The 22,884-nt window shown below is 64.3% G+C and overlaps 1 protein-coding gene across 1 annotated transcript in view; it reads right to left on the bottom strand.

Moving 5' to 3' along the window:
* PTPRS (protein tyrosine phosphatase receptor type S) overlaps nt 1-22,884 on the bottom strand; it is a 96,056-nt gene that overhangs the window by 54,681 nt on the left and 18,491 nt on the right. Inside the window, exons 2-4 of the mRNA XM_070624721.1 lie at nt 8,298-8,489; nt 3,091-3,236; nt 2,416-2,557 (exon numbers count right to left, since the gene is read on the bottom strand). Coding sequence (XP_070480822.1) covers nt 2,416-2,557; nt 3,091-3,236; nt 8,298-8,388 — 379 coding nt within the window. The 5' untranslated portion in view covers nt 8,389-8,489. The remainder of the gene's footprint in view (nt 1-2,415; nt 2,558-3,090; nt 3,237-8,297; nt 8,490-22,884) is intronic.

The following is a 22,884-nucleotide window of genomic DNA, read 5'->3' on the forward strand; positions in this document are numbered from 1 at the left end:
CATCCCGCGACTCCTCCCTGCCCCCCCTCCTCCCTCCATCCCGCGACTCCTCCCTGCTCCCCTCCTCCCTCCATCCCGCGACTCCTCCCTGCTCCCCCTCCTCCCTCCATCCCGCGACTCCTCCCTGCTCCCCTCCTCCCTCCATTCCTGCGACTCCTCCCTGCCCCCTCCTTCCTCCATCCCGCGACTCCTCCCTGCTCCCCTCCTCCCTCCATCCCGCGACTCCTCCCTGCTCCCCTCCTTCCTCCATCCCGCAACTCCTCCCTGCTCCCCTCCTCCCTCCATCCCGCGACTCCTCCCTGCTCCCCTCCTCCCTCCATCCCCGGGGCTCCTCCCTGCCCCCCTCCTTCCTCCATCCCGCGACTCCTCCCTGCCCCCCTCCTCCCTCCATCCCGCGACTCCTCCCTGCCCCCTCCTCCCTCCATCCCGCGACTCCTCCCTGCTCCCCTCCTCCCTCCATCCCTGCGACTCCTCCCTGCTCCCCTCCTCCCTCCATCCCCGGGGCTCCTCCCTGCTCCCCTCCTCCCTCCATCCCGTGACTCCTCCCTGCTCCCCTCCTTCCTCCATCCCGCGACTCCTCCCTGCTCCCCTCCTCCCTCCATCCCTGCGACTCCTCCCTGCCCCCCTCCTCCCTCCATCCCTGCGACTCCTCCCTGCTCCCCTCCTCCCTCCATCCCCGGGGCTCCTCCCTGCTCCCCTCCTCCCTCCATCCCGTGACTCCTCCCTGCTCCCCTCCTCCCTCCATCCCGCGACTCCTCCCTTCCCCCCTCCTCCCTCCATCCCTGCGACTCCTCCCTGCTCCCCTCCTCCCTCCATCCCCGGGCTCCTCCCTGCTCCCCTCCTCCCTCCATCCCGTGACTCCTCCCTGCTCCCCTCCTCCCTCCATCCCGCGACTCCTCCCTTCCCCCCTCCTCCCTCCATCCCTGCGACTCCTCCCTGCCCCCCTCCTCCCTCCATCCCCGGGGCTCCTCCCTGCTCCCCCTCCTCCCTCCATCCCCTGGCAGGACGGGCTCCAGAACCCACATGAAATGACACTATGGCGGCTCTTGTTAAGAAATTATTAAGAATTTCCAGATGGGAACGGCAGAGCTGTCTGAGTGGGGGACCCCGTGCAGGTCGCATAGCAGGGTCTGGGACAAAGGGCCGCGGGGCCAATGAAGCGCCTCCCCCCAGGGCTCCAGGCTGAGCACAGCTCCGCTGACCTGGAGGACGCTGGAGGAACCCCACCCCGGGAGCCACATGTGGGGCCACCTCCCACCTAATCAGGCTGGTGTGACTCATATCCATAAGCGGGGGAGGGTCAGGGTGTCCCTGTAGGTGACAAGTGACGATAATGATATCAGACTGGCAGACTCCACCACGTGCTTATTCCCTGCATGGCACAGTGCTGGTCTCTTACTTTTATCATCCATTCACCTGGTTCGTGTAACCACCCCCTGTGGTGAGCATCATTACGATCCCGCTTTGGAGGTGAGGAAACTGCAGCTCAGAGAGGTTCATTAACTTGCCCAAGGTCACACAGCACCAGGATCTGAACTCAAGTGGCAGCCCTAGTGCTAAAATCACTTTGCAATGGAGAAGGCAGTAGGGAGCCGCTAGGGGGCAGTGGCTTGTGGCGAGGCTGTCCTGGTGACGCTGTTTTATAAGGAGGAGGCAACTTCCTGGTGTCCCCAGCCTGCCTGAACGAGGCCAGCAAGCAGCCCAGCGAAGCAGCGCTCCCAAAGGATCCGCGGGGGTGTACGGAGTCGGGGGACAGCTGCTTCTGCCCATCCAGCATCTCTCTGCAGGGACCACCCCTCACTGACCCCGTGGATGTGGGCTGACCCACCCTTGATCCCATGCAGGACTCCGCCAATCAGAGTATTTGTTCCTCCGGCCATAGTGACTGGCTCAGGGACGATCATCTGACCCAAGCTGGGCCAACAAGCAGCAGTCCTGGGTCACTGGGTCCTCTCTTTGGGGTGGGGGGCTGGGAGCATGGAGCTAATGGGGGAATCTCCTGAGGACACAGTTGATGTGGAAGAAAACAAACCGAGGGGTAGAGAGAGAGTGAGCCCTGAGAATGCTGTACAAGCTCCTGGATCCAGCTGAACCTGAAGCCACACTACTCCACGGACATTTTAGTTACGTAGACCAACGACTTCTCTTTCTCACTAGAACCAGTTTGAGCTGGATCAGCTTCTTGTAATCACAAACAAGGACGATTCTAGTCCCTCCGTGCTCCTCTTTCCTGTAAAGGCTCAATAAATCCCTACCAGCAGGCTCTGGGCCCCCGCGGTGCTACGGGCTGGAGAAACGAGATCAAGGTCCCCACAAAGAGAAAAGCCAAAGCAAGACTTTCACAGATTCCGCTGGTGTTGGTCCCCAAAGTCGAGGGCCCAGTTCCTCCCCCGTCCACCCTGGGGAGCCCAATACCTCGGAGGACAGTGAGCTTGGCATGGACCGTGATCTCCCCGACCGAGTTCTGGGCCACGCACTCATACACGTTCTCGTCCCGGGGTGTCCGTAGCGGCTGGATCCTCAGCACGGCCCCTGCGCTCCCGTCAAACTCGATCGTCTACCATGGGCAAGGGAGAAAGGTCGGGGTGAGGCCGGGGTCCGGGGGGTGCCCAGGAGGAGCCGGGGGCTGCAGGCACGTGTGTGTGGATGTCCCGTGTAAATGCACTGGAGGCAGAAATGGGTGTGAACAAGGACAGGGCAGTGTGTATGTGGGTGTGTGACATGCACGCCAAGTCCGTGTGACAGGCGTGTGACGGCACGTTGGACGTGGAAATGTGTGTGTCTGACCACATGCGCGTGCACGGAGTCATCAGCTCCCTTCTGTGTGCGGTGGTGGGAGGGCGAGCTATGATTCAGAGAGGGCAAGGCCTTGCTTGAGGCCACACAGCACAGAGGCGGCAGAGCAAGCCACTCTGACAGAGCAGGGTCCTCACTGGGAGGCCACACGGCAGGGAGCGGGTGGGACGAGGGCCCTGGCTGCCCATGTGACATCGGGGGGACGTTTCGGTGACATCTTCTGTGGCTAAGCTGCCGTGGCCCCGTCCTGCGGGGGCGCTGGCCCCGGGCCGCCTCCCCTCGCCCCCAACTCACCTCAAAGCGCTGCGAGTTGACCTTCTTGCCCTTCTTGTTCCAGGTCACCCGTGGCTTGGGGTCGCCCGTGGCCTGACACACGAAGGAGGCCACGCCCCCCGACACGCCGATCTGGTCCTTGGGCTCTCTGATGAACCTGGGGGGTTCTGGGGACACAGCAGGAAGACGAGGGGCTCGGAGGGGCCGGGGCGCGTGGCCGGGACCCCACGGGGCCACGTGGACAGGCCCTCCGTCCCGTCTGACCACGGAGGTACCACGTGGGCCTGACGGGGGGGCTGGAGAGAGAAGGAGCGAGGGGGACAGATGCTACCGCTGGACAACGCCCTCCCTCGGGGCACCTGGGGGACCCCAGGGCCCGCACAGCCCCCCACGGCTGCCACCTGGATGCAAGAGCCACACATGCTCACACGTGGACACGCCCACTCGGACCCAGTGCTGCAAGGGATGCTGGGAGTGGAGGACCGCCCTCCCCCGAGGCTCTGGGGTCCCCCAATCCAGCAGGTAGGTGGAGGCCCCCAGGGATGGCCCCCCAAAGCCTGGCCTTGAAAAGACTCGGGAGGAGAAGCCGAGGCACAAAACAGGGGATGACCAAGGGCTATCTGTGGGAGGGGTCCGGACTCAAGGGGTTGGGGCTGAGGCAGGAGCTCAGAAAGGCTGATGGGGTCTCCGACGCCGAAGAGGCTGACATCTGTGACAGAAAGCACTTATGGAGCGCCTAGTGTATGCAGGTGGCGTGCGTGAGAGGCGGAGGCATCATAATCCCCATTTTACACATGGGGAAACTGAGGCACGGACCAGACAAGGCAGTTGCTTCGGACACATGCAGCCAGCCAGGGGCTGAGCCGGGATGCGAACCGGGCGGGTGGGCTCCTGCGCCCACGTTCTTGGCCCCTCACGATGATCTGACGTACGAAGTGTCTCCAAGAAGGTCCCAAGGGGGAGCCACTGTGTCTTCAACACCCCAGGCAGCCCCAGCTCTGCACCGGGGACAGGACACAGGATCCGAGCTCAGGGACATTGTTTCCTTTTTATTGACTTTTCACGGTAATCTTTCAACCCCCCAGAGGGGTCCTGGATGTCCCTAACGCTACAATGTATCCCCTCATGGATGGATCCAGTTACTTCTGAGATTCTTACCAACAGCCTCAGGGCTGCAACATACTTACAAGGTCCTGGGGAAACAACCCAGGTTTCAAGTCTGGGTGCCCTCGGGCCCCAATTTCTCTCCTTCCTGGCTCAGGATGGGCTTTGAACACAACCGAGTTCCTGTCCCAGTGGGCCTGAGCCTCACCTCCCTCATTCAAGGCGCTGCTCCTATTGATATGACCATATGTGTCTACACTGGCTCTCTCTCTCTTGAAAATTGGTAGACCCACTGTGCGCAGGCATGGGTTCAGCTCCTGTGGATCCCGCTGAGGCAGTAACTATTAATCCCATTGTACGGATGAGATTGTACAGATTCAGGAGGGTTAACCAGCCTGCGTGACGTCACACAGCTCAGAAATGACGGCACTGGGATTTGCACCCGGGTCCCTCGGTCCACAAGCCCCTGTCTTCCCACCTCCAGGCTTTGAGCCGACTCAGATGTTTTGCTCCCGGGCTGGGCCCGCCTCCCTGGCTCTGATTGCCTCAGGAATCGTGACCGGGGCCATCTGTGTCCCCAGCCAAGGTCACGGGGGCTGGGTCAGGAATCTTACTTCTGGGAAAAGCCTCTCTGGGGAGCCGCTGGAAGGGAGGGCAGGAGCAGCCGCGGGAAGCCTCGGCCGCCTGGTTACGACTCGGAGCTGGGGACACACCCCTGGCGCCCTCCAATCCGGGGAACGGGACCGAACGGGAGCCTGCGCCGGCCCCCCCTCCTCCCTTCATCTGGCAGCTTCGACCTCAGCGCTGCCAGCGCCGCCCCCGGGGAGCCTTCCCGGATTGCCACAGGGCTGGCTCCGGAGCTCGTGTCCCCACCGCTGGCTGGGGGACCCCCATCCTGGCCCTGATCACGCGGGGCTGAAACACCCAGTTACGTGCCGCTCGGCAGCCCCCGCTCTGCATCCGGGCGACCCTTGAACACGGGGCCCGAGGAAGCTGCCCGCCGGCCCCCCGGCCCCCTCTCTGCGTGGCAGCCGCCTTCCCGGCCCATCTGCAGGCAGCTCTGGGGGCCCAGCCAGCCTGGAAGAACTTTCTGGGCCGCTGCAGCCCCCCCGAGAAAATCAGCATCTCGCGGGAGCTCGGATCCCCTCGTGTGGACAAAGCCGCCCCTCGTCTTCTTGACACGAGAAAGACACACGGGGGGGCGGCCACTGCGAGCGCTCATTGGGTGCCAGGCCTGGTGGCGGCTCAGCGCTGTTCCTACAGCCGTGTCCCAGAGTGGCAACCTGAGGCTCAGAAAGGGTGGGTGACCTGCGCAGGGTCGCCCAGCTCATAATGGGCGGAGCTAGGATCCCAAAGCAGTCCCACCCGGCTCCCGAGTCCTGCCGATAGCAGGCCCCACAAATGGGTCTTCATTGCCGAGAGCCCCCGGGTGTCCCCGTTTCTTAGACGAAGAGACTGAGGGTCAGAGTGGTGATGCCAACAGCATGCAGGCTGGAGAGGCTTGGCCCGATTTCTGTTTTTCCATTTTCAGATTCTGCAGAGAGGAATCCGGGGCCAGAGCTGGCGACCCACCCATCGTCCCCGCCAGCCCCGCCCGGGCCGGCCCCACGGCATCCTGGGAAGGCCCCACGGGACCAGGAGTCGATTCGAGAGTCAAAATCGCTCCTCTTGCCTGATGGACACTTCGGTCACCCGCCCAGGGCTCTCTGTGGCCTGAAGGTCCCCACCCCACATGGCTCCCTGACAACTCGGGCCACTTCCTGAAGCCGGCAATGCCGGTCATGGTGCCCACTGTCCCCCTGCTAAACAGAGCCCTGGACCAGCTCGTCCCCTCCGCCCTGGACCCTGGCTCCTGCCCCCGACAGTCTGTCCTCCCCGAAGCCCCCACCAGAGGGCGCCCGGGAGCCCCTGAACCAGGCCCGCCTCCTCCGCCGGGAGCCCTCCAGGCTCCCCCTCCCTGGGGGAGAAGTCGAGTCCTCCCCGTGGCCCCCCAGGCCCCGCACGACCTGCCCCGTCCCCTCCCCGCCCTCCCTCCTCCCTCTCTCTCCCTCATCCCTCTGCTCCAGCCACATGGCCTCCTCACTGCTCCTCCCACATGCCTGCCCCAGGGCCTTTGCATGGGCTGTGCCCTCCATGTGGGACACTTTTCCCCCAGATACCAATGAGGTGCCCACTCCTCGGCTCCTTTAGGTCTCTGCTGAGATGCCACCTCCTCACTACGACCTTCCCTGATGCCCTTCCCCTCATTAACAGCAGCCCCCAACCCTCCCCTTGCACCCGCATCTCCCTCCCTGGCACCCTGGCACACCCACCGTCTGACACACTGAGTGTCTCTCCCTCGCTAGATCGTCAGCTCTGTGGGGGGTGGGATCTTTATTCCGTCCCCCAACCTAAACGGGCGCCTGGCACACAGTCGGTGCTTATGAGAAACCCGCTGAGTGAACGGGAGCCAGACCTGCCTGGCCAGGGTCGCAGGACGGAGCCAGGATTCGAACCTGGGCCAGGGAGGCTCCAGACTCTGTGATCTCCATCCATCCATCACAATGGCCCCTCTGCAGCCTCAGTTTCCCCACCCGTAAAGGGGGACAGGCTCAGCTCCCTCGTGCCCACGGCTGGTCATTTGCACCGTGAAGGTGGCAAAGTCAATAAATCCTCAACTGGCACAAGGCGCACCGGTGGCTCTCACCGGAGACATTTTTGTCTGGGGACGTCTGTGGCTGTCACACTGGGGGGGCTCCTGGCATCGAGTGGGTGGGGACAGAGATGCTGCTCAGCCCCCCACAGCGCCCAGGACGGCCCCCAGAGAGAGGACCCGGCCGATGTCACAGCGCCGAGGGGGAGAGACTCTGCGTTAAATGAATGAAAGCAAAGCTGAAAATGATCCTCAGGCCCTGTGGCCACGGGGAATGGAACCCAGAGATACTTGGGCCCTGGGGGCGGCCGGACAGACCCCGGCCCCGCCATCCCGGACACCGGCCTGGACGCAGTTCGGCGTGACAGTCGGGCACCCGGGCTCCGGGGTCAGGCAGCCTGGGTTCCATCTCAGCGTGGCCACCTCCTGGCTGCCATGTAACCACACTGTGCCTCGGTTTACCCATCTGTACAAGGGGGATGAGGATGATGGCCTCCGTCTCAACAGGCTGTGGCGGTCGATCCGAATGTGTCAGGCATTTGCTCAAAAACAACATGAAAACAAGAAAAAGCAGGAATGGACGAAGCAGGCGTGTGTGCCCCGGGGTTCCTGCCCAGCGGCAATAATAATTCTGCCAGAGTAACGTGGGATTGTGGGCCTACTATGTGCAGGGGCTTCCAAGCATCCTTGTCACAAGAATGCTGGGATGTGGGTGGTGTGATGAATCACATTCAGTCGAGGTGGAAATAGCACAGAGAGGCTGAATCACTAGCTTGAGGTCACACAGCAGGCTGGCAGCAAAGCCGGGATTCAAATCCAGCCTACACTGCAGATTCAGTTTCTTTTCCTGCTGGTCTGACCCTCTCTGTCCCCGTGGGCCGGACCAAAGCGTCTTTGGGGCCCCTCATGGTGGGGTAGGTCTTGGCACCAGGCCCAGCATGGACCGTCATCCTCTTCACGTTACTGCCAGACACGCAGCCTCACCACCTCCAAACCACACCAATCTCTTTCTTCTCCAGGCCTTTCCACAGGCGGACTCCTACACACCCACAAAACCCCAGCTCCAATGCCCTCTCTTCCAAGAAGTCTCTCCTGGCTCTGGATGCGAAAATTTCATTGCCTGTGTCTGCCCTGTGGGTGCTGGTGTTTCCACCTGCCGCAAGGGAAGGTCTTATTTCAACTAAGTCCCTGCCCATTCTGAGCCTCGGTTTCTCTCTTTGGAAAAGGTGGAAAATACTGGGAGCAGCATGCTGGGTTTTGCGAGGCTGGAGGAAGACGAGACATCGTCATCATGGTCATTACTGTTACTGCGTTTTCATACCGTCATTATTATTTATGCCGGAATCTCTGAGGACCGAGGACACAGCAGGGGCCGCGTTCACGGAGCACAGAGGCTCTGCTGGGGCCCCCAGGAGGAGGTGGGGACCCGTGTCCACGCACACACACGTCCCCGCCAACTCAGACCCCCTCACGCCCCGCACCAGGCTCTTACCTTCTGCCGCGCAGCTTCCGACCAGCAGGACCACGAGGAGGCCCACGGGGCCAACCACGGCCGCCACGCTGCGGCCCCGGGCAGGCGCCATGCTTGGCAGCGGCCTGTGACCTGCGACCTCCGCCCTGGAGGGGGACGGCCCCCCGGTCCCTCACAGAGAGGCCTCGAGCCGAGCGTCAGACGGGGCAGCGTCTGCAGAGATAACGGGGGAGGGGAGGGGAGGGCCGTGAGCAGGGAGGGGGGAACCCGGGAGGCCTTCCTGGGGGAGGCGGTGGGGGGGCTCACAGAGGGGCAGAGGGGACCCCCCGGGAGGAGGCAGAGAGGGTGACGGGGCGACGACGGGGAAGAAAGCAAGCGCCGAGCCAGCCCCCGTGACAGACCGACCGTGGGCGTCCCCCCAGATTCATAGGTTGGAATCTGCGCCCTAAAGCGAGGGTGTCAGGAGGTGGGGCCGTTGGGGGACGACCGCGTCATGCAGTCGGAGCCCCCACGAGCCAGGAAGGAGCACCAGCTCCAGAAACCGCCCTCAGGGTCCAATTTCTCCCACCACAGGCGTGGCCTCTGCAGGGACGAGGTTCCGGCAGCCCCGCCCGTGGTCCCCAACCGGCCACCAGACAGACCTCCCCCCACACGCCCCGCCCCCTCTAACACCCCCGGGGGCTCCCGCGGACCTCGCCCCCTTCCCGACCCGTCAGCCTCCCCGCCTTTGCTCTGCCAGCAGCGCTGTCCCCTCTCCCTCGCGCCAGGTGTCAGCTCCGCCGTCGCTCCCCCCGGACCCTGAAGGTCAAGACGCCCCCCCATTCCACAGCCCACGGCCTCGGAGATGACAAAGACCGGCCTCCCGGCGCGCACCCCAGTCTGCAAATCACTCAGGGTCTGTCCCTCCCAGAGAATCTGACTCCTCCAGGGCACGGGGTCCGTCATCGTGGGGACCCCACCCTGGCACGGCCCCCTCCCCACTCTCCACTGTGGCCAGACCTGGGGCAGAGGGCCGGGGGGGCAGGCAGAGGCCCCAGGACGAGGCCTCGTGGCCGGGTCAGCCCCGCACCCATCCCAGGCCGTGCCCCGGGCGGGTGCAGGCTGCGGCCACGGGGACGGGTGGCACGTAATGACGGGGCAGGCCCTGTGATTGCGGCTCCTGAAATACCCAGCTGTGGTGGCCTCGCCCGGCCCCGGGGCGGCCCCAGGGGGAGGCTGGGCTGGAGGTGGCCGGGTCACGGCTCAGGGTGGAGGCCGGGGGTAGGGAGACTCAAGCCGCGCACAATCAGACCACCGGCAGACAGACCAGACACAGAGAAGGATGCTTGCACACAGTCAGGCCACAGACATGCACACAGTCAAACCACAGACAGACGGGGGACCAGACATGGTCACCGACAGTCAGGCAGCAGAGATGAGTCCACACGCAGTCCGGCAAATAAAACTCATACATAGTCAGACCACAAACACAGAAGGGCACAAAATCAGACCTCAGACACAGAGTCGGACACAATACACACACAGGGTTGAGGTCAGGCAGGAAATACACGTCCCCGGTGGGGCCGCAGGAAAATAGAAATACGGGGTCAGGGCAGAGAAGGATGACGCATGGGCTGGACACCCTAACACGGGGACCGAGGACCCCGATGTGGGCGCACAGTCAGGCTTTGGAGACAGGCCCACAGGCGGCAGACCACACGGGCACCAGCCAGACGAAACAGACGTGCGGAGTCAGATTCCCCCTCGTCCACACGTGTGTGCAGAGACGGGCACGCGCACAGTCAGCCGACAGATGTGTACTCCACCTGACCAGCCGGGGACCAGATGGGGAAACTGAGGCTCAGAGCCAGCCTCTCCCCCGGGCACCAGAGCAAAAGTGGCCGAGGGGGGGAAATAGCCCAGGGCCAGCTGGGGCGACGGTGACCCCAATCGGCCACATCTGGGGAGGGGGCGCACCCCGACCACTCTGGTCAGCCAGGTAGGCCCTCGGAGGCCCTCTGGGGAAACTGAGGCAGAATAGCAAGGCTCCAACCCATGGCTGCCAGGCTCACCGTGGCCCCTCGAGGGGTGGGCTCCCTTCTCCAGCCTCAGTCTCCCCACCTGGGACACTGGCTGGCAGGGCAGGGGCCACCTGCACAGAGGGCCTGGAGGAGGCCGTGGATGGGGGGGCCCCGGCCACAGCTGCCTCCCCTGCGCCCCGTGGGCACCAAGGGCAGCTGCCTTCTAAACAGGGCGGCCCCTAATTACCCTCTGGCTCCCGCAGCGGCCTGGCCGGGCCCACGCCTTCTTGAAGCCTGGGCAGGATGGGGCTGATCCAGCCGCAGGCAGGGCCTGGCCGTGAACTTCCGACATCCCCCAGAACCGGCCACGGGCCACCGCAGCCTGCGAGGGGGAGGGGACAGCGCTGGCGGCCTCCGAGGCCTGGACGACGGGGTGGGAAGGGGAGGGGGGCGGCGGGCAGCCTCGGGGAGGGGAGGGCAGCCACCGCCGGGAAGATAGAAAGTTCTGGGGTCTCTGATGCCCACAGTTCTCCCTGGAGGAACTTGCTGTGATGGAGGGGGGACCCCGCAGAGCCATCCCCGTCCCACCGGCTCCCGCTTCCAGGGAGCCCCCGGGGTGTGGGGTCGGGTGTAGGGTCATCTGCAAGGAGCCGGGCGACAAGATAAACAAGCCGGCTCAGCTCTGCCTCAAACCCCATCCTGCAGCCACGTCTCACTTATCCCTTCTCCCCCGACCTGGTCCAGCCCCAGCATCACCCCCTGGACCAGCGCCGTCGCCTCTCGCCCTCGCCCCCGACGGTCTGTCCTCCCCTGGAAGCCGGAGGGCGCCTGGAGCCCCGAGTCACGGCTGCCCTCCTCCGCCTGCAGCCCTCCAGGCTTCCCCTCCCTCGGGGGGAGAAGCCAAGTCCTCCCCTCGGCCCCCCAGGCCCCGCACGACCTGCGCCATCTCCTCCCTGCCCTCCCTCCTCCCTCTTTTCCAGCCACACGGCCTCCTGGCTGTTCATCTCACATGCCTACCCCAGGGCCTTTGCACATGCTGTGCCCTCCGCCTATACCTCTCTGCCTCCAGATTTACTGTTAATACGATTCCGTGGCTGAGAAGGAAAGGGTAAACGGGACTGGGAGGGAATGAGATGTCTGTGCACAAGGAACAGCATGAGGAAGAGCAAAGAGCAGTACCGAGAGGTCCTAGGAGGGAGCTGGGGAGAGATTATCTCAGAGAGGCGGGTACGGACCGGACCCCCAGGGCAGCACGGAGCCCCAGGCAGCTCTGGGCAGGGAGGGAGGCCGGCCCAACCTCCCTGCAACCACCTGCCATCAAGAGCCTGGCCCGCCAGCCCCACCCAGGTCCAGAGAGGGAAACTGAGGCAGGTGCGTTGCCGAGGTCCTGGAGGATGGTGTGGCCGTCAGGAAGGGAACAGCCACCCACGGGAGTGGTGAATGAGGCTGGCTGAGGTGGGGTGGGGAGCGGCCTTGGGACCTGAAACTCAGCGCCCAGTGAGGGTCTCAGCCCAGGCGCTGAGCTGGCCCCCATGGGAGGCAGGGGACACCTTCCACAGATGAGGAAACTGAGGCTCCCAGAGGGACCGGGACTCGCCCAGGTCGGTGGGACTCAGGGTCTGGATGGAGCCCACGCTTCATCGCGTGACCGCGTCCTTCCCTGGCCCCTGTGTGACCTCACAAAGGTGGATGACCCTCTCTGGGCGCCGGACGGCCTGCTGGGCGGCCACCGGGGGCTCCCAGGCGTCGCTCGCAGCGGGGCGAGTGGGCGCCCATTCCAGCCGGGCGCCAGGCCGTGGGTCACGGGATCCGGGAGCCGGCTTTGTGTCCCCACGCGAAGCAGGGAGCATAAAGGGCTGATTATGACCCAGGACCGCGTGGCAGACAGGCTGTGTCACCACCAGGCGGGGTCTCCGGGGGCCTGAGGACGCCCCGCCGCCTCCCTTCTCGGCCCAGAGACCTCCCTGCTCCCTGGGGACCCTTTTCCAGGGCCTCGGGGCCCCTCGAGGACCCTGCATCGCTGTGGCCCCAAGTGTCTGGCAGGTCCAAGCCGTACCCTGGAGTCACTCACAGACGGGCTCAACTGGCTCTGGCCGGGCCTTTCTCCCTCTTGGGGCCTCAACGTCCCCCGACCAGGAAACGGGCTCAGGGCAGGGCAGGTTTCCGGAATGGGCCGGGACCGGGGCCGAGGGACCCGCCTTGAAATGACTATCGATTGGTACTGGGTGCCGTCCCCAAGGGTCCCCACAGCCAGGAGCGGACGGGCGAGGCAGACGGGCAGCCAGGCCCAGTCCCAGAGGGACGAGCCGGTCACGCCACCTAAAAGCTACCCGGGCCTCCTTCTGCTCCACAGGAGAGGAAACTGAGGCTCAGGGAGGGGCAGGTACACGCCGAGGGTCACACAGCGTGGAGGGGCTGGAATGGGCTAAGATGCGGGGCCAGGGACCAGCTCTCCGTCGAGCCCGGAGTCCACGCTCCCCGGGGGCCCAGGCTCGCCCCTGCCAGCGTGTCTGTCACGGTGGCCTCATGGCGGAGGCTGACACCCCAAGATCTGAGTGTGCCCTGCCCTGCTCACACCCGTGTTCTGGGTCCTCTGGGATGTCACCCTGGGCTCGCCTCTTCCCGCTGTCACCACGGTCCCCAGGAGCTGGTCCGCCTCCTGTCTGGGCCTTTCTGAAGGCGCGACCCCCACCGGGTACCACTGCCCACTCATCCTTCAAGCCTCAGCCACAGGTCTCTGCACCCCAGGCTGAGCCTCCAGCCCCTCTGGACCCCCCACCCAGGGACCCCCTCCTCAGCCCAGCCCTGACCCCCCACTCCGGGGCTGGGAGTGGCTGCTGTCCCCTCCCTCCTCTGCTCTGGAACCTTCCATGGCTCCCAGCAACGTCCAGTGAAATCCAGACTCCTAGCCTCAGCCTCCAGAATGGCCGACCCCATCATGCTGGGCCCCCAGGGCCCTGTGGCCCCACCGCCGGCTGTACGCACTGCCCTGCGGCCCACAAGGGGGTGTTTGTACCTGCTCTTCCTTCCACCCAGCACACCCTTCCTCATCCTCCACCAAACCTCAGCCTGCCCACTCGCCTCCTCTGGGAAGCCCTCCTGGACGCCCCAGGCTGGCTCGAGGCCCCCTCTGGGCCCCCACAGCCCCCGATGTGTTTCCCGTCACAGCTCTGCTCCCATCGCAGGCCTGTCGTCCTCCAGAAGGGGAGCCTTCTCCCCACCCCAAGAACGGGGCAAGGCCCCTGCATATATCAGACACCGACTGCATGCCTGGTCCCACTCGGTGCTCTACCCACATCACTCCTGTGGTCACATCCATTTCAGAGGGGGAAACTGAGGCCAGAGGGAGACACCGCAGGCGGGGGAGGCCAACACGGGCACGGCCTCCAGCTGCGACGGAGCCACGCCTGCTCTGGGGGGTCTGCTCCAGCCTGAAGGGGTGGAGGTGAGGCTCTGGAAGGGCAGGCTGGACTTGGGCGGACTGAGGCCCCTCACCCAGGACTCCCAGAAGGAATCCGGGGAAGCAAGACTGGATTCTGGAGGTGACAAGACGGGGAGCTGAGAGTGGTGGGCAATAATGGGGACACCGAGGCACGGGGCCTCGGGATGGGGGTGCAAGGTGGGGAGGCAGCGGCCGACACGCATGCCCGACCCCCCAAGTAAAGGCCAGACGAGGAGCAGTGTGGATCTAGGGTCCCCAGGCCCGAGGGGCGCAGGAGACAGGGAGACTTTCTGTGACTTTTGGGGGCGGCTAAGAGCAGGGGTCCCAGCCGCGCCCCCTCACCCGCGCCCCACCCCCACGGTCCAGCCACCTCCCCCCGGAGGCTGGTCCCCAGCGGAAGGATGCGAAGCCCCCATCAGCGCGCCCGGGGCTGGCAGCGAGGGCTGCCCGGCCTGGCTCCGCCCCCGGGGGATGGGGGAGGAGGGCAGGCTGGGGGCCAGCGGGGGAGGGGACCCCGCGGCGCATAACGGTCTGGAGTTTTCCAAAGTGCGAGCCACCAGCCTGAAGAGGGGGGGGGGGGCGCCAGGCAGCGGCGGGCTCGGGCTGTCTGTCCCCGGAGGGCGGCTGGGCCAGGCCCAGGTACGCGCGCGCGCGGGGGTGGAGGGGATCCGCGGGGGTCCCCCCTCCCGGGAGCCTGCAGGGGACGAGGAGGGGGGCAAAGCGCGGCGCAGACGGGGCCTCGGGGTGCAAGGGGGTCCCGGCCGCACTCACCCCGCGGCTCGGAGGTCGGGGCCCGGCCCCGCGCGGCCCGCTGCAGCCCGTCCCTGGTGCGCCCGGAGCGCGCGCAGCAGACTCGGGAGAGGCCGCGGCCCAGCGCGCTCGGCCCGGGGGCGGGGCCAGGGGCGGGGCGGCCGGGGGGCGGGCCGGGGAGGGGGCTCCGGAGCCGGCCGGAAGTGGGGCGGGGGACCCGTGGGGAGCCCCATCTGGGGGTCCTGGAAGCCTCCTTGGGGGTCTTGTTGCTGGGGGGGTGGGGGAGAGGCCTCCAAGGGGCGCACGGGGCCCCCCCAACGTAAGGGGGCGCGCCGAGGGGGCACAGCTCAAGGCCTCCCTGCCCTCCGGAGCCTGATCCCAGAGGGGGGGCCCCCCACGCTGCTCCCCCCTCCCTGGCCGCCGCTGACCATGGCCATGGCAACGGATGAAGGGGCTGGACGCCGGACACAGCGCAGGGGGCTCCCCAACACACCCAAATCCGGGAGGTCGTGGAAGGGGCAGCAGGAGCCCCTCCCAGCCCGGGTTGGCTGGCAGAGGCCGCGCCCCCCGCACACACGGCGGGAGGAGGGGCGCGGGCACAGAGCCTGCCCGCCCCCGGGGAGTCCGGTTGGGGTCTTGGGGGGGGATGCACGGGGGGGTGGGGTGGGGGCGGACCGGTGGCAAAGGCCCCCCCCAACCCGGGCCACAACCCTGAGGAGGGGACAGAGGGCGGAGGACCAGATTGGAAACAGATGGGGCCACCGTGCCAGGCCCCAGACACCCGATCCGGAGTGGGGGGAGGAGGAGGAGCGAGGGGGGCGCCCCGCCCGGCAGCCAATCGCCGCCTGCGCTGCCGCCAGAGCGGGTTTGAAAACTCCACGGGAGACGCTGGGGGCCCAGCGCGTCCCCGGAGTCCGGCGAGGCCCCGAGGGCCCCCCATGCACCCGCCTCCCGGGCGAAAAGGCGTGACCCCCACAGCCGGCACGCGCGGAGCTCTCCCTGTACAGCGAACCCTCCATTCCAAAGCGGGTCGGCGCGGGGAGAGAGAGGGATTTCGTGCCCAACGGCGGGAAGAGCTGGGATTCGAACCCAGGGCTGGATCAGAGGCTGAGCCTTCCCCCCGACAAGGCTGCGCGAGGCCTGGAGCCCCGAAAAGGACACATCGCTCCAAATTTAACCCCCCACCCCGGGCAGTGCTGGAGACACACGGACAGACTGACCCCACCCTGGGGACCTAAAGGACATGGGTTTTGATGGGTGGCGCACCGGCAGCTTCGAGAACACAGAGGAGCCCCTGATAGGGTTCAGGGACGATTCACTCCCCATGGCGGCCCATCCGTGGCTGCCATGGTGGGTCTGCTGCCCACTTCTAACTCTGCACCAAACGCACCCCTGCTGGGTGATCTGTGCCTCTCTGGTCCTGTGCCTCAGTTTCCCCCTCTGCAAAACGAAGGGTATAATGCCACCTCCCCGGCAGAGGGAGGCCTGGGCTGGGGTCCTCTACACACGGGGCGCACGATGCTCTGAAGGTCTGGACGCAGAGCCGGCCCCCTCTCCACCTCCCCTCCCCCACACAGCCCTGAGCCTGGCAGGTGCACAGTAGGTGCTTCATGCAGGTGGGACCCCTGGCACCCCAGCACCACATGGGGTGCACAGAAGGCGCTCGGTGCCAGTGCAGGTGTGGAACCGGGAGGGGTCGCCTCCCCTGCACGCAGGGCGCACAGCGGGCCCTCAGAGAACGCCCCCAGGAGCGTAGTAGGTGCTGCGCTGGCATCTGCAGGCTGATGCCCAGGCACAGGGCTCAGGCAGCCCCAGGTTGAAATCCAGGCACAGCCCATGGGGCCTCAAGCAAGAACCCGCACCTCACGGGCCTCAGTTTCCCCATATGTCACAGAAATCGGGCACACAGCAGGCACGCAATGAATCTGCATTGTGGGGACACCCAGGGCTGTGTGACCGGGCGCAGAAACACCTGTCTCTGGGTTGCCTAAGACCCTGGGGACGGTGGCCGAGGGCCTGCCACCCCATCCTCAGCCGGCCCTGCCCTGTCTGTGCCTCGCACCCAGGTCTCCCTGGAGATGATCTCTGGTCACCGCGGGTGTTAACTGCCCGGTCGCCGGCTGCGCCTCCCGCCACTCAGTCAGCGACCTCAGCGGGCAGGGCTGGGATCCGAGCTCATGCCCCCTGCTGGGTCCCCGGCACCCGGCACGGGGCGTGCATGGCGCACAGTAGGCTCTTGGCAAACGCTTACCTAACAGCCAGGACCGCCCCACCCGGGACAGCCCCCGCCGACCTCACTCTCCCCTGGAAGCCACACTGGGTGGCGCCCTCGTCACAAAGCAGGCCCTTGGTGTAAACGAACGTTTCTTTGCACCTACTATGCGCCAGACCCTATTTGAGGCGCTGAAGACAGCAGTGACTAAGACTGGCAACGATCCCTGCCCTTACAGAGCTGTCGCTCCAGTGCAGGTGACAAAGAGGAAAAAGAAATGAGATATACCCGGGGCCAAGGGTGGTACCGGCCATGAAGACAAACAAAGCCAGGGGGTGGGGGGGCGGCAGATGATGGGTCATGGGGTGGACGCAGTATTACACAGGGGGGTCGGGAGGGAGGAGGTGACGTTTGAGCTAAGACCCCAAAGAGGGGAGGCAATGGGAAAGGGCTGTGGATGTTCGGGAAGAGACATCCAGGCAGAGGCACAGCGCGTGCAAAGGCCCTGGGGCAGGCCCGGGCCTGGCATGTTGGAGGAACAGCGAGGAGGCCCGTGTGGCTGGAGCAGAGGGTGGAGGGAGGGCAGGGAGGGGACGGAGCGGGTCGGGTGGATCCTGGGGGGCCGCAGGGAGGACTCAGCTTCTCCCCCGAGGGAGGGGAGCCTGGAGGGCTGCGGGTGGAGGAGGCAGGACCGACTCAGGGTTCCCGGGTGCCCTCTGGCCACAGCACGGGGGACAGATCCTGGGGACCAAGTGCAAGAACCGGGAAGCCGGGGGGGGGGAGGGGACTGCGCTGCCTCAGGCCACCCGAGGGGACTCTCTCCAGGACGGGCATGGGGTGCGACTTAAAGAGGGGACCCAAGGACAACTCCAGGCCGGAGCTGCCACCTCCAGGAAGCCCTCCGTGACTGGCCCGCCCACCCAGCGCCCTGGGGGGCTGACCCCAGGGACCCCCGAACATCCCCTCCACACGTCCTCTGTCTCCACCCAGGAGGCAGCTGCCCCGGGGCAGGGGGGGCGGGGTGCGCGTGGGGCCGGCTCGCGTCAGCTCCCGCAGCTGGGACATTTGGGGTAATTTTTTTCAAAATAACTTTTTTCTAATTATAAAATAGGCGCGTGCGGCTGCAAATGAGGGAAAATGAGCACAAAAAAGGAAATGAAAACGGCCCATTCCTGCCCCTCACGGAGAGACACCTGCTGCGGCCGGGGGTCACTGTCATACATTCCCTCCACCAACAACTATTGAGCACCAGCTGTGTGCGGGCCGCTGGAGACTCAGCTTTGGGCACGACACAGCCGGCGCCCTTGCCCCCATGGGGCTCAGGGACAAGGCGACACCCAGAGAAACAAATACCGTCAGGAACAGGACGCCTGGCAGAGCCGAGGGAGGCTGAAAATAAAATTCCAAAAAATAAAATAAAATAAGTAAAATAAATAAAATAAAATGAGATGTTCTGTGAGGCTCTAGAAGCCTGGAAGGGGCTGGGGGGACCCCTCAGAGGACCGGGACGAATTAAGCAAGTCACACGTCAAACACTTATGGGAACAGAGTCTCAGGCAGGAGGAACAGCACGTGCAAAGGTCCTGAGGTCGACTGGGTCCTTCGAGTCTCTCTTCTCCCGGCACAAATGGGTGCTTTTTCTTTTTAAGTGGGGTGGCCCTTACGAGGCCGTTTGCCAGTGTCCGGCCCACGGGGCTGACTTGGCGCCCACCGGATGTCCGTGTAAATGACACCGAGGGGGACAACCCGCTGAAGCTGTGGCCTGTCTGTCACTTCTTGCAGGTGACTTTCAAGACAAGGGCGACTCCGTTGGAATATTCTGGAGCTTTTGAAACATCCTATGTGGATGCAGGAGAAATGGGATCCCAGGCGCACCAGGCAGGACCCCTACTCCCACCCCTGCCCCAATTTGTCCCGCTTTCCTCACATTTGTGGCTGAAAATCTCTGAAAGTTTCCTTTAGGGGCCCCCACCGAACTTCACACCCTCAGCTTCCAGAACGAGATGGAAACTGGTTGGGCAGCTTCCTCCCCCTCCAGGCTCTGGGGCCCCCCGTGCCCAAGTTGCCCGACGGGCCCCTCCCCACCGAGTGCGGCATTCGTGGCCCAGGGCAGCGAGGAGCGTGTGCTGACCGGCCAGGAGCCCGCCTCGCCCACACTCACGTCACGGTCCTGGCGCCACATCTGCCCGCCAGCCATACCGCAGCGGGCATGCCGCCCACGACGGGCACGCCCTGGCTCCTTGGCGGCCTTTCTCACCTGCCCGCTCCCCCGGGCCCAGCCGCCGTCCCCTCCTTCTGGACAAATCCGGGACACCTTCAGGTGCGGCTGGATCCAGCAACCCTGCTCTTGCCACGTCCTCCCTTCCTCAGCTGATGGAGGCCCCGCCTCTTCTCCCCCACTCACCCCTCAGGCTGCTGGTCTGAAAATACCCTCCAATTTCCCTCCCGAATTTCTCATGAATCTGCCCATCTTTCTCCATGCGCCTTTCCCACCCTGTCTAGCTCCCGTCATCGCCCACCTGGACCAGCACAGTCACCCCTGCTCTGGTCACCTGCCTCCCGCCTTCACTCCCCATAGTCTGTCCTCCCCTCAAAGCCAGAGGGCTCCTGGGAGCCCCTGAGTCGGTCCCTCCCTCCTCTGCCCACAGCCCTCCAGGCTCCCCTCCCTCAAGGGAGAAGCCGAGTCCTCCCCACAGCCCCGCAGGCCCCGCACGACCTGCCCCGTCCCCTCCCTGCCCTCTTTCCTCCCACTCTCCCCCTCCTCCCTCTGCTCCAGCCACACGGCCTCCTCGCTGCTCCTCCCACACACCAGGCACCATCCTGCCCCAGGGCCTTTGCACAGGCTGTGTCCTTTGCCTGAAACACCTTCTCCCTAATTTCCATGGCCGTTTCCTTCTTACCAGTCAGGTCCCTCTCAAACTCACCTCCTCAGAGCCACCCTGGCTGAGCGCTCCGGCTCGGGTCCCCCCTGCCGTCACCCTCTGTCACACATCCCTCTGTTACGCTGGCACCTGCTGTCACCGGATAGTCTCTTATCCGTCTCTTTACGTGGAGACCGTCCAGCTCCGCGCTGTGCAAGAACGGACCCCCAGCCACCGGCGACTCAACGAAAATGAAATACAGTCAAACCTAATTCAAACTCCAGCTCCTCCGTCATCCCACCGGTCGTGTTTCTGGCTCGCGCCACGTGACAGGGAGACCCTGCCGGGGCCTGGGGCCCGGCGCACAGTAGGTGTTCCATAAATGCTTTCTAAAGGAATGGACGAGCGGCTAAGGGGCCTCACGAAGGGGCGGGTGTGCAGCCCAGGGCGGAGGTCGGCGGCGCCCCCTGCAGCCCCCAGTCCACACAGCCGGCTGCCGACCCCGGGTCCACCCGGCTTACAACCCAGGCCCCTGTGGGGGCCGCTGCTCGGGACGCACCCTCTCTCCAGGTCCCCAAAACCCCTCCCCTCCTCGCTCACGCCTCCTGCCCGACCCCCAACACCCCCCCCCCCGTTAGCCCAGCGGCTCGCGCTTTTCCCTTAAACTCGTCTCCTTTACAAAGTAACTGTCTCCTCGCGGCTCTAACTGGCGAGGCTTGAAAGTCACCAGAAAAGTGGTTACAATGAAACTCTGCATCGAGCCTCCCGGGTCCCCAGATACCGTGGCGGCTGCGCGGGATTCGGTTATAAAGAGGCAGGCAGGGGTTGGCGTTAAAGAGAACTCGGCACGCGCTCTCTCTCTCGCTCTCTCTCTCTTTTTTTTTTTTTTTTGGTGAGGAAGATTGGCCCTGAGCGAACATCTGTTGCTAATCTCCCTCTCTTTCTTTTTTTCTCCCCAAAGCCCAGCACACAGTTGTATATTCTAGTTGTGGGACCTCCTGGTTCTTCTGTGTGGACACAGCGTGGCTTCATGAGCGGGGGTAGGTCCGCGCCCAGGATCTGAACCCATGAACCCTGGGCCGCCAAAGCAGAGCGCACGAACTTAACCGCTATGCCACCAGGCTGGCCACTTTAGAATGGCCCACAGGGGGTTCTCTTCCCAGCTCTGTCCCCACAGAGCTATGCAGCCCTGAGAATGTCCCTGCCACCATCTGGGCCTCAGTTTCCCCACCTGCATACAGTGGAGGATTGGTTATTTGGTGCCCAGGGCTGACTTTTGTGGGTTCAAGGCCTTTGAAGAGCAGGGAAACTGAGGCACAGGCCAGAGAGGTCCTCGAGGCAGGGTTTGGGGGAGCCCCTGACTGACTTCCCTCATGAGGGAGGGAGCCGGTCTTGGTCAGTGCTGAGACCACAGCATCGGCCTTGCGTCAGGCACTCTCCTGGGTTCTGGGGACACAGCAGGGACCAAGGCAGACATGTCCCAGGGCTTCCCTTCTAGGGAGGGTGACAGACAAAGGCAGCCTGCAAAGATGGGAGTGAGGAATGCGTTCTGGGCAGAGCGCACAGCACGTGCAAAGGCCCTGAGGTCTCACGAACACATTACGTTCTAGGGAAAGAGAGGGGGCTGGTGTGGCTGGGAGATGGGATTATAGGGGTAAGTGGGGGGTGGGTGTCATTTGAGGAACAAGCATATTTGAGGCATGAACGACCATCACATCCTTGAACAATTCTCCTTTCACACACACCCTGCATTTATAGAGCGCCTACTGTATACCAGGCTCCAAGCTGAGCCCTGGGGACACGGGATGACCCAGGCAGACCCAGCCCAGCCTCAGAGAGTTCAGTGGCCTGTGGGGGAGGCAGACAGGGGCTCCGCATCACAGATCAGAGCCGAGATGGGGGAAGCCTCCGGCACACAGTAGGTACTCCACGAGCACCCCGGCTATTACCCTTGGCTCCTCCCACAGGCCAGGCATCCACAAAGCAGCTCACTGAATCCCCTCAAAGACGGGCGTTATTATCACTCCCGACACACACTTTTCAGTTGGGGAAACTGAGGCACAGAGGTTGGGCCCAAATTCTCACCACTCGTGAGTGGCAGAGCTGGGACTTGAACCCAAGCTGGTCCTCGACTCCCCCCCGCACCACGAATCCGGGCCTCAGTTTCCCCTCCCCAGCCCTCACCCGCCTGCCTCACCCGGAGGTCCCCGGGTCCCGGAATTCAGAGCATTTCAAACCCAGCCGGTGTGAGTCGGCCGTCTGCGCACAGCCAAGGGCCACCGGCTCCCAAAAGTATTAACTATTCGAATTATTAATTAATCCCCAGCAGCCGCCCTCCGCTCGCTCCCTGGGAGCCGTGATGCAGGGGACGCAGGCGGGGACGATGACGGTGACGGCGGCCTGGGCTCAGCCCCGTCCTGGGAGGCCTTCGCCCTCTCTGTTCCTCCACCAGGAATGCTGTTCCAGCTGAACCCCCCCAGCTCCCTCCTTTCCCCCTTTTTGTCCCATCATCGCCTTTTCCGTGATGTTTTCCGATTCCCGGGTGAAACTCCGCCTCCCGCTCTGGGCACTCGGTCCTCTTCTCCGAATTCCCCCCCCAGAGCGATGTCACCCGGCTCTGACCTCTGACGCCCGCAGCGGGCCGAGCGCTCGTGGACGGGAGGACGGGAGCGTCCCCCGGATCCGCCGTTAGAAGCGAGCTCGGTGGCGCCAACCTCTGCACCGTCTTTCCCGGGTGGTGACGGGCCACACGCGACACCAGAACCCAGAGAGATCTTTTGAAGGGAAACCGTGTCACCCCGTTTGTATCCTTTCCCCAAGTTGCATCTTTTTCTTGCGACATTGTATCCAGAGCACCCGCGGCCCAGACTCTGTCCGCCACCCGCAGAAGCGTCCACGCCGAGGCCGCTCGGGTTTATCACAATCCCCCGGCGATGGGCACCCAGGTTGGCTCCGTTTTTTGCCTCAATCTTTTCCTCTCTCGCTCGATGCTGGGAAGTCGGGGGGGGGGGGGGCAGGTGGCATCTGCATGGCCCCTTCCAGCCTCCAACACCGACTTTAGGAGTTTATCCTGCGAAATGCCACGTGTAGAAAGTCCTCAGAGCAGAACAACCTAAGTGCCCATCACTGGGGGATCGGTTACCTATTTAACGGCGCAAAGAACCAAACAACGCACAAAAGATCAGCGTCTCTGAGTGTCGTGGAATTAGCATTGCAGCTCTGAAAAGGAACGTGCACAAGCCGGATGTACAATCATGAAATTACTTTTCAGATACTTTTTTTTTCTTGAGGAAGACTGGCCCTCAGCTAACATCCATGCCCATCTTCCTCTACTTTACATGTG

This window comes from Equus przewalskii, chromosome 6 (genome assembly GCF_037783145.1).
Source record: "Equus przewalskii isolate Varuska chromosome 6, EquPr2, whole genome shotgun sequence".
Taxonomy (NCBI): Eukaryota; Metazoa; Chordata; class Mammalia; order Perissodactyla; family Equidae; genus Equus; species Equus przewalskii.